At 42.6% G+C, this 20,011-nt stretch overlaps 11 protein-coding genes across 11 annotated transcripts; 4 read left to right on the top strand and 7 right to left on the bottom strand.

Moving 5' to 3' along the window:
• Positions 1-129: 129 nt before the first annotated feature.
• Positions 130-1,506, top strand: TOT_010001366 (uncharacterized protein; the record flags this gene model as incomplete). Its single annotated transcript, XM_009691699.1, has 1 exon — positions 130-1,506. One exon carries the CDS (start codon positions 130-132, stop codon positions 1,504-1,506), a length of 1,377 nt encoding a protein of 458 aa, XP_009689994.1.
• A 259-nt stretch (positions 1,507-1,765) lies between these two features.
• On the bottom strand, positions 1,766-2,742 carry TOT_010001146 (uncharacterized protein; the record flags this gene model as incomplete). The annotated part of the gene is made up of 2 exons (XM_009691698.1): positions 1,766-1,916; positions 1,988-2,742. 2 exons carry the CDS (start codon positions 2,740-2,742, stop codon positions 1,766-1,768), a joined length of 906 nt encoding a protein of 301 aa, XP_009689993.1.
• Positions 2,743-3,331: 589 nt separating this feature from the next.
• Positions 3,332-3,970, bottom strand: TOT_010001145 (small GTPase; the record flags this gene model as incomplete). Its single annotated transcript, XM_009691697.1, has 1 exon — positions 3,332-3,970. The coding sequence occupies one exon, from the start codon at positions 3,968-3,970 to the stop codon at positions 3,332-3,334; it is 639 nt and encodes a 212-aa protein (XP_009689992.1).
• A 653-nt stretch (positions 3,971-4,623) lies between these two features.
• TOT_010001365 (30S ribosomal protein S8) lies at positions 4,624-5,056 on the top strand (the record flags this gene model as incomplete). Its single annotated transcript, XM_009691696.1, has 2 exons — positions 4,624-4,806; positions 4,850-5,056. The coding sequence occupies 2 exons, from the start codon at positions 4,624-4,626 to the stop codon at positions 5,054-5,056; spliced, it is 390 nt and encodes a 129-aa protein (XP_009689991.1).
• A 329-nt stretch (positions 5,057-5,385) lies between these two features.
• TOT_010001364 (cell-cycle-control protein) lies at positions 5,386-7,011 on the top strand (the record flags this gene model as incomplete). Its single annotated transcript, XM_009691695.1, has 1 exon — positions 5,386-7,011. One exon carries the CDS (start codon positions 5,386-5,388, stop codon positions 7,009-7,011), a length of 1,626 nt encoding a protein of 541 aa, XP_009689990.1.
• A 232-nt stretch (positions 7,012-7,243) lies between these two features.
• On the bottom strand, positions 7,244-8,192 carry TOT_010001142 (RNA-binding protein; the record flags this gene model as incomplete). The annotated part of the gene is made up of 3 exons (XM_009691694.1): positions 7,244-7,861; positions 7,921-8,082; positions 8,121-8,192. 3 exons carry the CDS (start codon positions 8,190-8,192, stop codon positions 7,244-7,246), a joined length of 852 nt encoding a protein of 283 aa, XP_009689989.1.
• Positions 8,193-9,079: 887 nt separating this feature from the next.
• TOT_010001141 (uncharacterized protein) lies at positions 9,080-12,534 on the top strand (the record flags this gene model as incomplete). The annotated part of the gene is made up of 8 exons (XM_009691693.1): positions 9,080-9,323; positions 9,407-9,643; positions 9,717-9,862; positions 9,909-10,078; positions 10,283-10,722; positions 10,787-11,495; positions 11,652-11,944; positions 12,128-12,534. 8 exons carry the CDS (start codon positions 9,080-9,082, stop codon positions 12,532-12,534), a joined length of 2,646 nt encoding a protein of 881 aa, XP_009689988.1.
• A 159-nt stretch (positions 12,535-12,693) lies between these two features.
• On the bottom strand, positions 12,694-13,664 carry TOT_010001140 (uncharacterized protein; the record flags this gene model as incomplete). The annotated part of the gene is made up of 2 exons (XM_009691692.1): positions 12,694-12,899; positions 12,929-13,664. The coding sequence occupies 2 exons, from the start codon at positions 13,662-13,664 to the stop codon at positions 12,694-12,696; spliced, it is 942 nt and encodes a 313-aa protein (XP_009689987.1).
• A 465-nt stretch (positions 13,665-14,129) lies between these two features.
• On the bottom strand, positions 14,130-15,089 carry TOT_010001139 (conserved hypothetical protein; the record flags this gene model as incomplete). The annotated part of the gene is made up of 1 exon (XM_009691691.1): positions 14,130-15,089. One exon carries the CDS (start codon positions 15,087-15,089, stop codon positions 14,130-14,132), a length of 960 nt encoding a protein of 319 aa, XP_009689986.1.
• A 302-nt stretch (positions 15,090-15,391) lies between these two features.
• Positions 15,392-16,216, bottom strand: TOT_010001138 (conserved hypothetical protein; the record flags this gene model as incomplete). Its single annotated transcript, XM_009691690.1, has 1 exon — positions 15,392-16,216. The coding sequence occupies one exon, from the start codon at positions 16,214-16,216 to the stop codon at positions 15,392-15,394; it is 825 nt and encodes a 274-aa protein (XP_009689985.1).
• Positions 16,217-16,340: 124 nt separating this feature from the next.
• Positions 16,341-19,724, bottom strand: TOT_010001137 (hypothetical protein; the record flags this gene model as incomplete). Its single annotated transcript, XM_009691689.1, has 2 exons — positions 16,341-16,775; positions 16,920-19,724. 2 exons carry the CDS (start codon positions 19,722-19,724, stop codon positions 16,341-16,343), a joined length of 3,240 nt encoding a protein of 1,079 aa, XP_009689984.1.
• Positions 19,725-20,011: the final 287 nt, after the last annotated feature.

Genomic DNA, 20,011 nt, shown 5'->3' with positions numbered 1-20,011 from the left:
TGTTATTTTTAGATTGATTTATACCTTTTTGTTTATATTACACGTTTTGTTTGTTGGTACCGTTTCAATACCTTTGGCAATCACTTATATTTTTAATTAACTTGTTTTTTAATATTTTTTAATTTAAATATGAGGCCCAGAACAACAAGATCTGGTCCTGAAAGACCTTTCACTCCCCGTCAAAATTACAACAGACGCGACGAGGTTGATATCAGGGGAGTTAGATATAACTCGCCCTCTCGGTACCGTGATTATGGCTACAGTTCAGGTAGGGACCCTAAAGACAACTACAACGCTCGCGATTTTAACCAGCGCGACTTCGTTCAGGGCAGGGACTTGAACCATCGCGAGTATCCAAACAACCGCGATGTTCACCGCAGCTATCCGAACTCGAAGGACTACAACAACGTCAGGGAGTACCCCAACACCCGTGACTACCCTTCCAATTCCAGAGATTACAACAATTCCCGCGATTATCACCCGCCCACCTGGGACTATCATTCCAATAGCAGAGATTACCACGGACCACGCGACTTCCACAGCTCTAGAGAGTTTCACAATTCTCGTGACTATATTGCCAGTCGTGAGTACCCCGGGGCCGGTTCCCGCGATTTTAACCGCTATCGTGACTACAGCGCCCATCCCCATCGTAACTATCAACAGCCTTCACGCAACGTGTCAGAGTTCGACAAGTTTCCCGCCGAACGAAGGGTGTACAGGGAGAGGCCGGGCCCATATGACCGCAGGGCTCCACCTCCCCGTCAACCTCCCGTTCGTAGAACTGAGGTTCAAGGCTACGAGTTAGACGCCAGGAGGACCGGGCCTGTTCGTCGCACAGCGGCTCTGCCCTCTAGGTACCACAAAACAAAGGTTTTTATAGGCAATTTGTCCGGCGAGGTTACCCAGGACGAGCTTACAGCAAAATTTTCATCATTCGGGCCCATTAACAGAATCGACTTCCGCAGGAAGTTCGCGTTTGTCGACTTCGTCCGTTCCAAGGACGCTGAGACCGCAATACGCGAGATGCACAATAAGCTGATTTGGGGGTCATGGCTTAAGGTACAGCCGCACATTGAACAGCAGAAAAAGCTCTCGGCCAGGGAACCGAAGCCCGGATACCAGATTACGGTCACCAACTTGGACCAAAGTGTTAGTTGGCAGGATTTGAAGGATTTTGCCAGGCAGGCTGGTGAGGTTAACTATGCTTCGATTATTATCAAGGGCAACAAGAGGTTCGGATTAATAGAATTTACTAACGATGAGTCTGTTCAAAACGCCCTCAAGGACTTGAACGGGAAGAAGATTGACGTTAATAAGTTGGAGTTGATTCATGTGCCAGTCAGTGAGTTCCTCAAAACCATTGGTTATAACAATGAGACTTTGCTGGTCGAGGAACCCAACGACGACCTTTACTCGAACGACTCCCCAGTTAACCACGAGACGCAAAACGACGAGAACGACAGGTTACTTTCTACTATAGACTTACTATTCACTCTCGATTCTTAATCTTACACCTTTACAGATACAATAACGACACTTTTGAGGCTGAGGATAACAGCAGATCTCCCTCTGAGAATCGCCAGGCTGCTCGCAATGGGTTATATCAGGAGGGCAATGTCGAGACTGTCGACTATAACTAGGTTTAAAGCTGGCTGTATTTTAAGATTGTTTAAGATGTATATTTAATTTTATAGTAGGATTAGGCTTAATTTGTTTGGCTTTTAGTTCATGATCTTCGGCTATATTCCTAAAATATTCTAAGGGATTAGAAGCTTTGACTTACCTTGAGCTTAGCTGCTCCCTTGTTCAGGCTCTTGCGCGTCCAGTTAATCTTGTTCTGGAGGCCCATTACCCACTCTGGGATCTTTCCGACTTCCAGTCGCACGCACAGCTCGTCTGCGAAATTTAGGCAATTCCTACGTCGTTTGATGAATTTGTTGCGGTGCAAGGTTGTTTTTATTTCTTAAATAGTCATTTCTGAACTTACCTCTTCAAGATGTTGTACTGTTTGCCTGGCCAATCCTTTTTTAGGCTTTCTACTATTTGCTTCACTTCCTCAGGGCTGAACCTCGTCCTTCCCAGGTCCAGCGACTTGCGATAAACGTGCGATGCGTGGTGCCTCGGGAACGATTGCATCACTCCGGTTCCCCCAGACGATGTGTACCCGAAGTTGTATTCACATCCATATATCTCTACCCCTGCGTGATAGGCTGCCGCCCCAATAGTATTTGCGATTATGTTAACAAATTTATTCACGTTTTCCAGGTCGTAAATGTTCAAATACACGTGCCCGTAAATTGGCCTATTGGATTCCTTGCGGCTTTTGTTTGAACTTTGGCTACTTTGCCTCACCAGCTTCAAATTACTGTTGTAGCTCATTCCGGTCACATTATCACTCATTCCTCTTCTTATGACCCTGTGACCTTCTTGGCTGCTGTTTCTATTTACTGATTGATTCGACCTTCTCTTATCTATTCTTATTACCCTAACTGGTGATAGATCCTTTGACAGGATCTCGTTGATCCCGTACAGGTGGTCTAATCTTCCTTCATTTCCTATCGATCCGCTCTTAATTATTCTTTTCATGACTACTTCCTTCGCCGCTTGAGCGTGATCGTTTCTAAGTTGGGAATCATAGACTACTTTCCTTGCGGAATCTGGTTTGTACCCACATGCCGCTTGGCTACTCACCGTTCTTACAATTTCGTCAAATCTTGGGCTAGATTCATCTACCTTACCCATTTTTTAAATCACGTTTAATTAAATCTTAACCTTCCTTTGTTATCCCGACTTCCGTACCATTTTCGGAGTACCTACACATGTGCATTGGTGAACATGCACCTAATTGCATATCTAAAAATAGAAAAATAGCAACCGACTACAAATTGTCTAATTCTAAAATTAGACTTATTTCTAGCTGTTTTCATAACCCGTTTTCGGATTTTGATTATGATTCCATTTTCCCACTTTTTGCTTACACACTATTCCTAAGAATCATATTTTTTAACTATAAACAACGTTTTTTTTGAATAAAACCTTTTTATTTATTATTTACTTTAGAATCTACCAATTCAACTTTTACATTTTATCATTTGTTTCTATGTGTTTCTTTTTCTATCATTCCTCATCATTCTTCCTAATTTTATATACATACTATTAAAACAACATTTACATTCTATTAGACACATCTATATTTTTATTTTTTATTTTATTTTATTTTTACACATCTTTATTTAACACTTCCACACTTATTCGTTTACTATGGTCACTCAGGTTACCACTTAATGTGTAACACGTAAAATAAATATTTAATTAAATTAAAAATTTACGGTCAGCAACACTTTGCTAGCTTCTTCTTTAGCTTTTTCTGCTTTGACAGTGACACTACTGCTTTCGGTATTTGGTTTGTCTGCTCTCCGTGTGCCGTGTCTCCGAACTTTTCGTGGTTTTCGCAAATTGAGCTGAGCAGCTCCGTGAATGCTGTATCTATGTTTTCGTTGTTCAGGCAAGACGTTTCAAAGAACATCAGGTTGTTGCTGTGTGCGTACCTTTCTCCGTCCTCTGAGGACACTTCTCTCAGGTGCGTCAGGTCGCTTTTGTTTCCCACCAGTGCAATGATCATGTTTGGGTCTCCATACTCGTTAAGCTCTGTTAGCCAGCGTGAGACGTTGTAAAATGACTGCTTTGATGCTATATCGTATACAACTATTGCTCCTCTTGCTCCTCTGTAGTATGCTGATGTTATTGCTCTGTAACGCTCCTGTCCTGCTGTGTCCCATATTTGTGCCTTTGCTGTTTTGCCGTTCTTCAGCGTCACGTTTTTCGTTGCAAACTCCACTCCTATTGTACTTTTGGAGTCCAGCTTAAAGTTTCCTTTTACAAAGCGGTCCAACAGGTTTGATTTTCCTACGTTAGAATCTCCGATGAGCACTATTTTAAATAAATAATCGTAGTTGTGTTCAAGCGCCATTGCGATATTTTTGTTTATTTATACTTTAGTGAAATTTGTTGAGTGTTTTTACTTATTTGCTCTAATCGTCGTTGCTGTATTGATCTTTACCTTTCACCTATACGGTACTTAAATTATACTTATTAATACATTTGAATTCTTTGTATACAATTTATTCAGTGTTATGTTACAATAAACTGAAAGAAAGTTAGCCAAATATTCACTGTTGAACTTAGATCAGAAAACTAATCCAGAGAAAATTTTAGGGTTTACAAATAAATTTCAATTACTAGATATCCTAATAATCGTACTTTAAAATTATCTCAGCTTTAACAATCAAATGTTCAATCGACTATACCTTTGATTTATTGTACATTTACTTTACTCTTAAATTACCGATATATCTTGAGCCAAACAAAAATTATAATTTAAATCCAAAGTCTTATAATCTAGTGATATAGGATATTTTATGTTACAGTTTTATTATGTATAGCATTACAGAGTTATATGTACTTGTTTATTTCTGTACTACTCCCCCAACAATAATGTTTAAATGTTATATTTTTCTGCGTTACACAGTAGACATATTAGTTAGGAAAAATTACACATTGTGATAATTGTTAAATGTATATCTAGATATATTTTTGTTTGTTATATATCTCGTCCTCTGTACAATGCAGAGGGCTTGTGAGATGATCGTTCCCCTTCTTAAAACTGATGCACAGAACCAGTGGTGTAGGTATCACGTTTTAAATGTGCAAATACTACAACTTCTATTAAAAGAAGGTTATATTAGGGGCTATTCTGTTCATGGAGACAGGATCAACATTCTTTTGAAACATTACAAGGGTGCTCCTGTAAGTATTTATAACACATCCTTGACAATAAATACACATATAGGTTATACGCAACATAAGGGTAATATCAAAACCCAGTAGGGACATTTGGGTTACTCCTCACGAACTTAAATCCAGAACTAAATTCAACACCGGTTTGTGGATTCTACAGACTTCTGTTGGCGTTGTGAGTCATAGAGATTGTATTAATATGGGAATCGGTGGAAAAATGCTAATCGCAGTAAATAATAATTTTCAACATTTTTGTTGAGCATACGGTTTTATCGTTCTTCAAATGTGTAATTTTTCTTCTGATAATTTTTTATTTTTCTACTTTGTATCACATCGATATATAACTTTATTTCGTAATTTTTTATTTGATTCAATTTTTATACATAATTTATTCACTTGTTCCCACAACTAAATATGAGGATTATATACTTTTGAAATCAGATTTTTTTTCACTTAAAATGATAATTTAATTTTAATTATTTTTTAAATCATATAGATTAAATTATAATGAAATCAAGAGCCAAATCTCCCGTCGCTCAGTCGAGTGATGCTCCCACTGAGAATCTTGGTGAAAAAGTTACTGAGTCCTTGAAAAAGAGACCACATTCACCAAGTAAGAATGGAAAAAATATCAATGTTGGTTTAAGTAGAACTGGAGGTGTTTACATCCCTCCTTTCAAGCTCCAGAGACTCCAACGTGAAATTGAAGAGGACGATTCCGTGGAGTACCAGCGCCAGGAGTGGGAAAAATTGAAGAAGCGCATCAACAGCATTGTAAACAAGCTGACCCTAACAAACATTGCGGAATTGATTTGTGAATTGCTCGAATGTAACCTGATTCGGGGTCGTGGCTTATTCGCCAGGACCTGGATTCGAGCCCAGATGGCCTCACCAGGGTTCACTCCCATCTACGCCTCGTTTTTGGCAGTCGTCAACTCCAAGTTCCCCGAAGTCGGGGAGCTCGTGCTGTCCAGAGTCATACTTCAGTTTCGCCGCGCATACAAGAGGAACGATCGCATAGTATGCCAGTCCTGTGTGAAGTGTATTGCCCACTTGGTGAACCAGAAGGTCGCCCAGGACGTTATGGCGTTGCAACTTCTGATGATTTTACTCGAGAACCCTACTGACGACTCAGTGGAGCTTTCAGTCAACTTCATTAAGGAGGTTGGAGCTTTCTTACTGGACTCGTGCAAGGAGGGGCTGGACGCAATTTTTGAGCGACTGAGATCAATTCTACAGTCAGGTAGCGTTGATAAGAAGACGCAGTACACAATTGAGAAGCTTTGGGACGTCAGACGCAAAAAGTTCGAGGAGTACCCGCCCACCACTGAGGAACTCGACTTGGTCGAGGAGGGCGACCAGTTTACCCACGACATAGACTTCCTGGACGGCTCCATCGCCGCTCAGGAGCACCTGAACATTTTCCAACCTGTCACTCCCGAGGTCTACAGAGCCGAGAACGCCAAATGGGAGGGGATAAAGAACTCTCTGCTGGGCATTGAGGACGCCGGCAGCGACACCAGCGAGGACTCCGAGGCCTCCTCCGATGACAGTGAGGACGAGGAGTCTGACAAGAAGGCCGGCAAGGACCTCGTTAGGATCACCGACTCCACTGAGCAGGACTTAATCAACCTGAGGAAGACGCTCTACCTGTGCATCATGTCGTCCCTGAACTACGAGGAGTGCGTCCACAAACTGCTCAAGCTCAACATCGAGGAGGGCAGGGAGGTCGAGGTGTGCACCATGCTCATCGACTGCTGCGCCATGGAGCGGACCTTTCAGCAGTTCTACGCGCTCCAGGCCGAGCGCCTGTGCAAGATCAGGCCCGTGTACTGCAGCTGCTTTCAGGAGTGCTTCTCCAGGCAGTACAGCCTCATTCACCGACTCGAGACTTCGAAGCTTCGCAACGTTGGCAAGTTCTTTTCGCACCTTTTGCACTCCGAGGCCATTCCCTGGACCGTTCTTTCCGTCATTCGGCTCACTGAGGAGGACACCACTTCCAGCGCCAGGATCTTCATCAAGATTCTTCTTCAGGACCTTTCTCAGAACATGGGCGCTGACGTGCTTTGTCGCCGCTTTTACGACGAGGACCTTCTTCCTCACCTCGAGGGCATGTTTCCTACTGATCATCCCAAGAACATCAGGTTCGCCATTAACTTTTTAACTGCTATCGGTCTTTCTCAACTCACTAGCAATTTGAGGAAATTACTTTAAATTTTGTTTCACCCTTTACTATATATTTTTGATACACTTGTACACTTGACATATATTCATAGGATTACACACATTTTTATTATTTACTTTAGTTTTTTCTTTCACTTTTATATATCTACACACACAAATTATCTTTTATCTAAATGTACTTATATGTGGAGTCAATTGCATTAAGGCCTTTAGGCATTGCAGGGGCTGGATCATAAAATTTTTATGATCCCTTGACTTGATATCAGTATGGGTTGTAATGCATTTGGTACTTCGGCGTCAGTGTGCTGCTTCCTGACTGCACGTGCGACGAGCCGTACTGGCTCTGCGAGCCGTATGGCTGCACTTGGTACTGGTCTGAGTGCATATAATGCTCCTCTCCCTTTTTCAGCTGTACCTTCAGGTACTTTCCTCCCACGCTGAACCCGTTCATATTTTTTATTGCTACGACTGCGCTCTGCGGGTTATCGTACGATATGAATCCGAAGCCTCTATTTCTTCCTGCTGAGTCTCTCTGCACTCTCGCGCTTATTACGTTTCCGAAGTGCTTGAAGTGCTCTATCAGGTCTATGTCGTTCCAGTTTGCTGGGACGTGGAACACGAATAGGTTCGCTCCCGGCGGTCCGAATGACGAGCCTCCTCCTGCTGTTCTTGTGGCGCTCGTGCTCGTGAATTCCACTGGTTTCTGCCACTGCGTTTGACCTGTTCTTACGTTGTAGTAGTACGGCACTCCTTCTGCTGTTGTAAACTGCTGCCACAGTGGTGAACTGCTTGGTTGTGGTTTTGGGGGTTGTGGCTGTGGCTGCGTTTCTGCCATATTACGCTGCGATGCGTACACCACTTCCAATCCTTGACTAGAGCCCTAATTATCAATGAATTATTGTTTTTATGTACTATCTACTTTTCTGCCATGAAACATACATCGAATACTACTTTTCCGTTTAAGGCGTCTATTGCATCTGATGCGTTTTCGTTAGTTTCAAATGTTACGAATGCCCAGCCATTATTTTGCTTCGTCTGGTCAGGCATATAAAACAGGGATACTAATTGTCCGTATTTAGATAGTTCTGACTTGAGTTGTTCCTACAGATATTATATAAATACATACGAACTATAAATACCTCGGTAACATTCGTAGGTACAGATCCAACAAACAGCTTAGCGTTGACTGACGGGGTTGCTGAATCTGTCATCTTTGCAATAAAGAACCGATAAATTATGCACCAAGATATACGGGAATTCCCAATATATATTAGATATACTTAACACATAATTCCATGAATTGTGAAACCATAGAGTTCGACTAATTATGAATACATATAATAGACTCTAGAATCGTATATTCATATACAGTACATTGAAAAATTTAAAGCCTACGTTGACAAACTATATATATTACTGTAGAAGATGCTTAAAAGATACAGTGCATATATTGATAAGATCTACAAAAAAATTATCAATATCACCCCATCATGGTTCAACCCGTCAATTCCTGTATCTTTTTTTAGTCTATTCTTTATCTTTCTTTTACACACCTTCATAGTTATGTCTCACGAGATTCATTTCTTCTTTTTGAGAATTTGAAATCGTACTCATGATCTTAATCTATTTGTCCATTTTTCTCCTTATTCCTTTCAATTCTTCTACTTCCATTAGAATATTTACTTAAATTACATAAATTTCTTATTCATTTTTCAATGTATTGATTTATATCATTCTTTTTTAGTACATATCCTTCTTTATTATGTTACACATTATATATTGGTTAACACATATTTATTTATTTGTTCTCATTATCTTTTTATTTTATATTCCTTTTATATTTATTAATTATACTATATTTTACGTTTTGACATTTTGTATTTTATTAATTTTTTGCTCCACACATTTTTTCTTGACTCAGTCGATATTATTTGTATTATATTCACTTTAGGGCATTTTAACCAATTTGTTTATATACGATGATATATAAAATGTTATCTCATTTTTTTTATAAATCACGAATGAAGTTTTTATTAGACACCGTTTTATAGCATCTTGTCACTTATTCTTCCTGTATTCTTCCTGTACATTATTCGGAATGTCGGATTCCGTACTAGAAATCAATGATTCTATTGCTTCCGACAGTTGTGAAGGGGACAAATTTCAGAAACGGGGAATTCATAGAGCCGATTCCTCGGAACCCCGCAGTACCAACATACATGTTTTGGGTTCTACCGATATAGGAATATTCGGGTACAGGTTCAAGGGTCCCGAGAATTTTACTAATCATTCTAATGCAGAGCTTTTGAATTCGGAGATTTTGCATTATATTGAGCATAGACGTATGTCAATACACATTTTCAGTCAATTTTCCTTTTTAAAAATAATTTTTACACTAATTCACTCTACATTCATTGGTATTTAGGTTCCTCTTTGAATCGTATTAATTCCAAAGATTCCAAGGGCAGTTATTTCGGCAACTCCCCTGGCCTCCACGAGATGTCGAAATTTCCTCTCAAGTTTAACAGTTTTTCAATGGAAATGTTGTTTTCTCTCAATTTAAACGAGTGGATGTTGAGAAGGATGCCGTTTGTTTCCCTTTTGATCCTAGTTATGACTCTCACTTTGTGGCCGCTGTGTGCAATCGTCTTTAAAAAATCAGGTACAATATGTACATACTTAACTCTTATTATATATTATAAAATGATTAATTAACACACATTTGGTGTATTTAGGGCTGTGGAAGGGCAAATACTATATCTTAGTTTTGTTCCACGTGACAATGGCCGTTACTTCAGTTCTGGCCTTGTTTCCTCTGATTGGCCTTTACAAGAGGTTTCGCAGTTTGACCGAGAAACTTTGCTACTTGTCTCTAGGACTGGTACCTTTATACTCATATTTAACGGCTCACTATTAACTATTCATAGATTAACTTCATTTGGGGATGTTGGTTGCTTTTATCGTCTTACGTTATTGAGAACATTCCCTCAGATGTACCCGCCCGTGACGTAATTACTCCCAGGGAGGGCATAAAGGCGTTGACTTACTTTTACAGCATCTTACTGATTGCAGTGGTTGATTCGTTTATACCCACGAGGTATGTTTACTCGACGCTTACTTTGATTTAGAACGTCCAAGACTTGGTTGATTCACCTTCAGTTCGTCACCATATTCTCGATATCCGTTTTATATAAACCCAATTGTGGATCGCTCATTATCCCCTGGGTTTTCGTGTAAGTTGTTATATTTAATTATTAGCTCCTCACACGCAACTTTGCTCGGATCTCATTCATATTTTTAGGGTGCTGAGAGTGTTTACGTTCATTTTGATCATCTTGACGTTGTATTTCGGCAGTTATAGTTCAGAGCTCCAGACGAGAGTATCCTTTTATAACTGGCTGAGCACCACGAGGAAGATCGATGTGCTCGAGAGGGACATCGCAGAGGCAAAGAGTCCAGACAAGTCGTTCACGCCCGCAGAGTATATGCTTATCACCATGAGGAGGTGCATCAAAATCGCCAATCGCACAATCGACGCAGCCGGCAACATGTTTCCCGAGATCACAGGATCCCTGAATCACATGTGCAAGGCAATGAAGACCTGCATGAACCAGTTGACGAATAACCCAAACCTGTACTACATTCCGCACTCGCAGATATACAAGAGCCTCGGAGACGAGGCAGACATCGTGGAGACGTACATTTCCAGTTATTTTGAGCCGGCTACATCCACTACGCCACGTTAGTTTTAGCGACAGTTAGAATAGTTATTGGCCACAGTTAGAATAGTTTTGACACGTTTTAGTCGTAGCTACGTGGAGTGTGAATATGAAATTTTTAGAATCTGCCGAGTCAAAGTTTGTTAGACTGTCGGATTCGAACCGCTATTCTGTGTCTTGTGACATCAGATTCAGCCAGTACCTGGGCACGGTTACGAAGGTCGAAAGCACCGTGAACCTGTTCCAGCTTCTGAACGACTGGAACTTCAGCATCTTAGGCCACTTCAGGGAGGCCAAACAGCCCTTTATATCGCTGGCGTACTCCCTGCTGCAGGATTTCCAGGCCCAGCACGGCGTGCCGCAGACCACCATGCTTAACTTCCTGAGCGTGGTGGAAGGGCTGTACAGAGACGTCTCGTACCACAACTGTATGCACGGCATTTTCGTGGCCCAGAAGCTCTGCTGCCTCGCAAACTTCGTCGGCGTCTACGAGCAGATGTCGGCCCTGGACAGGGCCATTCTCGTGGTCGCCGCAATGTGCCACGACATAGGCCACCCCGGAAAGACCAACTCCTTCTTCGTGAACTCAGGCCACGATATCGCAAATTTATTCAACGACAAGGCGGTTTTAGAGAATTTCCACTCCTGCCTTACCTTCAAGGTGCTGAAGATGGAGGAGTGCAACATCTTCAGCTTCCTCAAGCGGGACGAGCTGCGGCAGGTGCGTCGGAGGATCATCGACCTCATACTCGCAACTGACATGGAGGACCACTTCGAGTCAATTTCACGCTTCAGGTACGCGTCCTTCTCGCCATTTAGCTTCAATACACATTAATTGCACACATAAGCTACACACAGCCAAGCTACACACTTAAACTAAGCACACAAGCTACTAACACTTAAACTACAAAAGCATAAAATACTAACGCTCAACTCTTATAATTCTTGTAGGCTGAAGAGGATCTCACGTGACTTCAATGTTGGCGACGAGCTCTGGAGCATCTGTAAGATGCTGATAAAGGCGTCCGATTTGGGGTCCACCTGCATAACCTGGGACCTCAGTTATGAGTGGGCCCAGCGCCTCCTGTGCGAGTTTTACTCCCAGGGTGATCTGGAGAAGAGTCTTGACCTTCCTGTGAGTGCCCTCTGCGACTCCACGAGGCACAGGGACGTCCCCAAGGCCCAGAGTGGCTTCCTAAGTCTCGTAGTTGCTCCCCTCTACGAGGAGCTGTCCAAAATACCACGTGAGTTTATTTACTGCTACTTGCACTAGTTTATTTATATAACCTTACCTACCATGCACTACACTAACTACTCTTACTAATGCCATGTACACTACTCTAGCTACTTCCATGTACCCAACCTTACTTAATTTACATCAAATTACTGTCACATGAACATAAATTACTCTAACTCTCTTCCCTTAGACCATCCAAACTCGCATAAGGCTAAGCCTTTGCTGCTCTCGGGCGAGCTGAGCGAGTCCTCCAGGGCCTACGACCACAACGACGTGGATGCCTCCGGCCATGCGGGCGAGGACGCGATGCCGAACAACCAGGACTCGGACAGCTTCCACTTCGTCGAGCTCGTGACCGGCAACATCGACTCCCACCACGCCCTAAACGTGGACGACCTGGACTACGACGAGTACGGGAACCGGCGTTCGCTCTCGCGCGTGCACTGCTCAAACCGCGTGTACGACGTCTGCATAGTCCAGCTCAAGAAGAACATTGAGCGCTGGGAGCAGATGGCCGACCTGGGCGAGGCTCTTCCCGTCGACCACTTCGCCAACGAGGACGTCAGCCTCGACGTGCACCTGGCCATTCACACCTAATCTCTACACTCTCTATACACGGCTCCACACACTTGTATGTCCGCGTGCACTTTTCCTCGTACATCGCTCGTTTATTCAATACTAAGGCTGGTGCCCTGTGGCCACACGGTGAATGCACATTTAACGGGCTCTCAGGCCTCAGTTCCAGGGGCTGCGCCCCTACACGTCCAGCACTGCGTAGATTGGGAAGTGGTCGCTCGGGTTGTAGACCTTCCTCTTCGCCGTGCCTATGCAGTGCAGGTAGAACCTCCTCACGAGCACCGGCGTCTTCAGCCTGTCGCGCACGCTCCTCTGCGGCTGCAGCACCTTCACCTCAGGTCCCACGAAGATGTAGTCATAGATGTGCGAGATTTCCTCCGAGTTCGCTGAAAGTTTCATTTGCGCGTAAACTTACAGAGTTTGCAGTAGTCGTTGGTGTGCGTGCAGTAGGTCGGGTCCATGTTCTCCTTCGTCATCGTCAGCTCGAAGCGCACGAAGCTGCTCATTCTGCTCTGCGAGAGCATGATGTCGAAGTCCGGCTTGTGGTTAACGCAGCACGTGTTTAAGTCTCCTGCCAACACTATTTTGTTTTCTCTGCTCACTGCGTAGTAGTGCGGCGACTCCACCTTCTTGCTGAACAGTTTTTCCAGCCAGATAAGGATTTCCAGGTACTGCATCTTCCTGATTTCCATGCTCGGCCCTTCGTACGCCTGCAGGTGCGTTCCTATCACGTTGATCAGCTTATCTCCTTTGCTCAGCACTGCCAGACACGCTCCTTTCGCTGCCAGTGAGCATGTGTTTCTTGAGTTTCTGAAGACCATCTGGTGCTTTTCCACTATTTTGTACTTTGAGAACATGCACGTTCCTCCGTTCATCAGTCTGATTGGCATTTGTGAGCAGTCCATGGAGCTCGTCCAGTTTGTGTACTCCTTCTTCACTCCTATTACTCCTGTTGAGTATGGAAGTACGTCTTCCAGTGCCTTTTTTACTTCACTGTACAGCGATTTATCAAAGAGTTCCTGCAGTATCAGTATTTTCACTGAGTACTTATCTACTATCTTTTTAATATATTCTGGCAGAACTTTTTTTCTCGATCCCAGGTTTGTGCTGGGCACTATTGTTGTTGGTATCGACTGTATGTTATAGCTCATTACACACACACTGTCTTCTTTTTGGGCCCCAATTGCCACCATGTCCTCTCTTGGCTCACTTTAAACGGTTTATCTTGCTTTATTTTATTTTTTATTGGCCTTTGATGGCCTTCGATTCTACAAATAATAATCGATCATTTATGCAACTATTCTATCTACCTATGTTCCCTAGTGTGTATTATACATCACATTTATTGTGGTCTGAAATTATTTCAGCGTTTACACACTATTACAAACTTGTTTCTTACTGATTTCCTTTACGCTTGTTGAGCTTCTCACTTTCCAGATTCCCCATTTCTTCTTTCATTATTCCTTTATTTTATGCACTTATTTTATTAATATTTACTTTTTCCATTTCCTTACTTAACTATCTACTTGTTTTTACTCTAATGTGTACTATGTATACTACATTATTGTTATTTTTGTTTTTTTTCCTTTTTCTTCCAATTTACTTTTCAAACTCTTTCATATTCTTACATTTTTCATTACTGCTCCGCTCAGTCCTAGTATTGGTTTTATTTGTTCTTCCAAGTCTCTGTGCATCATTTCAAAGTTTTTGTGTGTTTTTTCTTTCAGCTTCAGCATCAGTTCGTTCTCTTTTATTTGTGATATTACTCTCTGGATTAACTCTTCCGTTGCGCTTTCGTAGTTTTCTATGAAGCTGTTGAAGTAGATTATTCTTCCTTCCTTCTTCGGGTCCTTGATTCTTTCGTTGATTCCTCTATCAAACACCATCAGGTAGTTTATTCCTGTTTCTGAGAATCTTTCTCTTATTTTACATGCTCTTGCGTAATTGTTAACCATTTTCAGGAATATTATCTTTACTCCCAATGAGAACAGTACCATTTTATTTTTCACTGTCCACAGTAGGTTTCTTTTCACTTCCTTGTCTACACAGCTTATTACTATTTTTTCGTTTACTATATTGTACACCTTTTTAACCATTTCCAATGACTCTTTTATTGATTTTGTATTCAAAAATGACCTTGGTTCTTCTACTTTTGATTCGTACTCTTCTCCTTGTTCTTCCATTTCTTCAAGCTTCAGGTTCAGAATATCCAAATATTCCTTCAATTTAACTCCAAAGTCGTACATTAATGGATCCATTTCGTTTTCTATTTCATCGTACGCTTCTTCTAAATTTTCCTCAATTAACTTTTGGTATGATTGCAGTATTCCTTCCACTTTTACTCCTAGGTTTACTATGAATGAGAACTCTGTTGCTATGAGCTTCTGTTCATAATTTTTGCTTGACAGCTTTGTAATATTTTCTACGTCCAACAAGTTCAACAGCCCTAGGTGATCCAGCTCCTTATCTTCCGAATTCCTTTCTTGGAACGAATCAGATTCCGTGTCTTCATCTACTGACTCGACTAATGTCACAATGTGTAGGCATATTGCCACACTTACAACTGAGAATCTCATTTTCTTGCTCCGATTTCTTTTTAGTATTCTTCTATTTTACACAATTATTTTACTTTTACCTATCTTTCAATTATATTTTACACAAATACTAATCTGCATTTCCTATGGTCTTATTATAATAATTATTTTCAGCTTTTCGCTTCCTCTTCTCAACACCCCACGGCTATCTATTTCTTTACCTTTCTCCTTATCTTCATTTCAATTTTTTTTTCAGTGTAAAACTACTTTCCTTACACACATTGATACACGCATACTAACTACTATTTCAATTCCCGTTTACTTAATTCTACTATTACATTATTTTACATCAGTTCCATATTTCTTTTGTATTTGTGGAATACTGACATCACTGTTTCCATTTGGTCTGAGCACTCCGGTATTTGTCTTTCCATGTCGTAGAATACTCGTTCCAGCAGCAATGTGTTAGGCACGAACGTTGATTTCGTCAGGTCCGCGAACTCCATGTCTTCCTTCGCCGACACGAAGCCTTTCCTCCTGCTTTCCGCTTTGAGGCCCTCCAGGAATATTCCTTTGGCGTACATTTCTTCTCCGTCTGCTTCTCTCGGCTCCACTTTGTACGCTTCCACTATCTTTCCTGCTATTTCGTAGAATATGAGCAGGTAGTCGTTGAACAGCAGTGGGTACACGTACTCGTTTCTCGCCAGTTCCCTTTTCCAGTCTGAAGACTCGGTTCTCCCTTCGAAGTGTCTTTTCCATATTTTTACCATTTCTGATATGTTTCTCAGTGCCTTTCCTATGTCCGACTCCACCTTCTTCAGGTCCCTGTACGTTTCTTCCTTTCCTTCCTTGTATTTTTCGTTCAGCTCCCGAGTGCTCTTCAGGTACGGTATTTGTTCTCTATCCTTCAGTCCCAGTATTGCGCAATTCCTGCTACTCAGCTCCTGTATTCTTTTTAATACCTTTTCGTTGATTTTATGATTTTCTGCTATTTCCGAGGCTCTTTTCCCTATGTAGTGTGACACGTATCCCAGGTGTGCGTACATGTCCTTGAAGCTTTCTGTTATCTTCGTCTCAACTATGTTTTTTTGTTCGGAATCCCCTTCAGCTGTCCCTGTCAATCCTGATATTGCTGTTGACACCAGTACTAGTCCCAAAACTACCTTCATTTTATCATAATACTTTATATTTTACCTATGTTTGTATATTTACTTTTATTTACATTTATTTTCCACTTATTTTACACTAATGTGTAGCTTTTAATTTTCCATGGGGGTGTAGCTACTTCTTTTCTCATGTGTATGCCTTCTTCTGTTTCGCCTTGTTAAACTCGTATATGAACGTTGACGCTTCCCACTTCACCGTGTTGTTTCCTGACAGAAGTCTTCTCTTTATCTCTCTGCTTTCCATGTTCGTCATCGTCGCTCCGTGGAAGAAGAAGTACTCTGATATTAGCAGCAGCTTCGTTTGCGGCAGGTACTGGAATCCCATGTACATCTTCGCTATGAACTCCAGTGCGTCCATACACTCTTCGGTCACCAGGTTCCAGTGTATCAGGTGGTTTTCGAACAGTCCCTTTTCCTCGCTTTCCCTTTTCCTTTTTCTTTCCTCTACATTTCCTATTTTATAGGTTTGGTCTACTTTTGACCCATTTTCCTTATTTATTCCTGTACCACTGTCTTTGCTGGATAATGTACCGTTGACCATATTGGCTAATGTGTTACCGTCCTTATTTATTCCTGAACCATTTTCCTTACTACTTTCCTGTTCCGTTTCCTTCTTTTCCTTATTTACGTTCCTCTTAACTTTTCTTATCTTTCTTTTTTCTTCGAATATTTGCTTGAATGATTGATATATTTGCAGGTCCAGCACGCTCAGTGCTCCCAGCGCCAGTCTGCTTTCCCTCTTCTCGTCCAGGATCTCGAACTTTCCGCACTGGCTCGTCAGCAGCTGCTCCAGCTCCTTTGTTGCGAACTCTTGTGTCCTCAGTTCCCTCCTTTCCTCTCCTTTTTCTCCTACTCCTCTCAGACTCAGCAACGTGTCCACTATTGCTATGTTCATCTTATTTGTTGCTATTCTCAGTCGTGATTCCTCTGTTGCCAGCCTGTTTGCCACGACTATTGTCTTCTTAAGCGATTCCGACCCTTGTTCTTCGCTCATTAGTCCGTTAAGGTACTTTTTGGAGGCGACCATTTTTGTCACCAGTCTTACCAGCTTCTCAAACAGCGCCACATGCGATAGGCTCCACTCTCCCTCCGACGTCATTTTCTCCGATAGGTCTACCACGAACTCTTTCACCGGCTTCACGTACTCTTCTCCCAGGTACTTGAAGCTGTTTAGCAGCACTTCCAGGGCTACTCCCGTCAACTCTCTGCTGAAGTCCAGTATTTTGAGGAGGTCCTTCGTTCTGTGTGCCAGCGGCACTTTAAGCAGCTCCGGGTACTTAAGCAACAGGTGTGGCTGTTTTATCAGTATTCCCATTGCCTTCGGCACCACCTTGCTGTACTGCTTTATGTACCTGCTCACTGCCTCGCCGCTGCTCGACGCCTCTTCCCCGGTCCCGAACTCTCTAGCCATATCCTGGGTCGCCTTATTCTTGTGCAGGAACTCGTACACTCTCACGTACAGCGACGCCTGCTTCAGGTACAGTCTCAGCGTGCTCGAGTTGTTTCCTGCCGAGTCTTGGAACTGGTCCAGCACGTTTTGCACCAGCCTGTCCACGTACTTCGATGCCAGCGACTCCAATGCGTGCGTCACTGTCTTCGCGTTTCTGTATCGCCTCGGCCCTTCTCCCCCTTCTTTCGCTGACACGAAATTGTTAAGGAAGAATATGACTTCCTTGTTATTCTGCTCTATTATTCTGTTTGTGTAGTAGTACACCAGGTAACTGTGGTACTCCTCTTCCAGGTCCGGGGTTGCTACTTCTCCTTCCTCATTCATCCAACTCTCACTCTCACTCTCACTTCCCACGTACCCTTCTATTGCTCTCAGGTACTTGTAGAAGAGCATGTATCCGTTGTTAACGCTCATCTCGTATATGTTCCCGTACTTCGCCTCCATCTTAAGTGCGTAGATCAGGTACATTGCGAACTCTATTTTCGCCAGGTCCTCGTTGCTGTGCTTACTCTTCTTCGCCGTTTCGTACCCCTCCTCTATGCTCCTCACCAGCTTACTTCTGTGTTTTTCGAAGCCTAGCACCTCCACCAGCCTCCTCAGCATGTTTCTCAGCTTCAGCGCCTCCATTCTCTCCTCCATGAACTTCTTCTCCTTCACATCTACTCTCCTCACGTCCGACCTGAACACTTCCGGCGGGAACTCCAGGTGCTCGTACTTTTCGTTAACCAGGTAGTCCATCATTTGCTCCAGCAACCCGTCCACCACTCCTCTGTTGTGCTCCACGTTAGCGTAGTCCTTCAGGTACCTTTTCCATATTCTGTAGTAGTCTCCCTTTTCTGCCGTCTTTAGTCCTCTGATCAGGTAGTTCATTATGCTCGCCGTGCTCAGTGCGTCCTTCGCTATTATACTCAGGTTCAGCCTGCTCAGGATCCCCAGCCTCACGTTATCCCTCATTTCCCTCTTGAAGAGCATATGCTGCAGGAACACTATGCTATCGTTAACTTCCGCCAGCTTCACCAGCGTGTTGATGCACATGTTGCTGTTGTATTTGAACACTGCTTCGATCATCGTCAGCACCAGCTTGTTACTCAGCAGCTTAGACAGCCAGCTCCTCACTATCTTGCACTGCGTCCTGTCCTTGTTGTTGCACATTGCCACTTTACTCTGCGCGTACTTGTACAGGTAGTCTATCCAGTTACTCATCACCAGCACGTTAACTGTGTGGTCCACGTCGGTGCCGAAATTTTCCATTTGGTCGTACAGGTATATGTTAAAGTTCTGGCACGCCACCAGATTCTGTATCAGCTCGTAACACTGGTCCGATATCACTGTCACGTACTTTCCTCGTGCCTTTATTGAGAGCAGGTACGTGCTGTCGAAGCACAGCACCGGGTACGATCCCAGCACGTATATCCACAGGTCATTCGGGAACAGGCTCAGCAACCCTCCCGGCAGGTCATTGTAGCTCTCAAAGAGTCCCGCTTCATCTGTTCCAAACACACACATTGCTAGCGTCAGCTTACACAGTGTAAATGTCACGTTATTTCCAAACACTTCCTCCTTCCATTCCTGCACGCTTTCGAAACTTCTTCTGTCCTCCTCCGTGAACCTCAGGTTTTCCTCCGATCCAAACGAGTTTCTGAACCTTCTGTGTGCTGCTACTGTCAAATTCAACAGCAGCACCACTGTTCTCGAGTAGAACTCCTTGGGATTCACTTCAAAGTGCAGCTTCGACAGTATTGGCTGCAGTCCCACTCCTGCGTTCGCCTCCAGCAACTTTGCCACCTCCAGTACCACCTCTTCCACTTTCTTTTCTTCCAGGCCACTCAGCAGATTTACTATCCTTTGAGGCGGGTCTCCGTTAAAATACTCACAGATTTGGTAAGCGTGATTTCTCTCCGGGGGCTCTTCTTCCGATTTAACACACAACAGGTACGAGAGTGTTTTTAGGCCCATTTCAAGTGTTTTATGGTTTTTTTCCAGCCCTCTTCTGTGTTCTATCAAATCCACAGATTCGTTTTTATTTAAAATATATGTTAAAAACGTCGTGTAATTACACATTTTTATAAATCCTGTGTTACTTCGTAAACTTAAACTACATTTAGAATATATTTATGTTATCATACATTTCACAGTAATCGTACGCTTTACCCTTTAAAATAACAGCTAAAATAGTTATCAGTTAGAATCTCAGCTGTAGAATCTGACGATTTCGGATTCTTCGGTCAAATCAAAAACGTTAATAATTACCGTTAACACTGTGATTTTAGGATACACAAATGGGCCACTTCATTCTCGAATTAAAGAATGTCGGTACAATTTAAAATTTGTTCAAATGGGCTCAAACA

This window comes from Theileria orientalis, chromosome 1, assembly GCF_000740895.1.
Source record: "Theileria orientalis strain Shintoku DNA, chromosome 1, complete genome".
In the NCBI taxonomy this organism is placed as follows: Eukaryota; Apicomplexa; class Aconoidasida; order Piroplasmida; family Theileriidae; genus Theileria; species Theileria orientalis.
The sequence above is the reverse complement of the archived record's forward strand: the minus strand, read 5'-3'. Positions and strand labels throughout refer to the sequence as shown.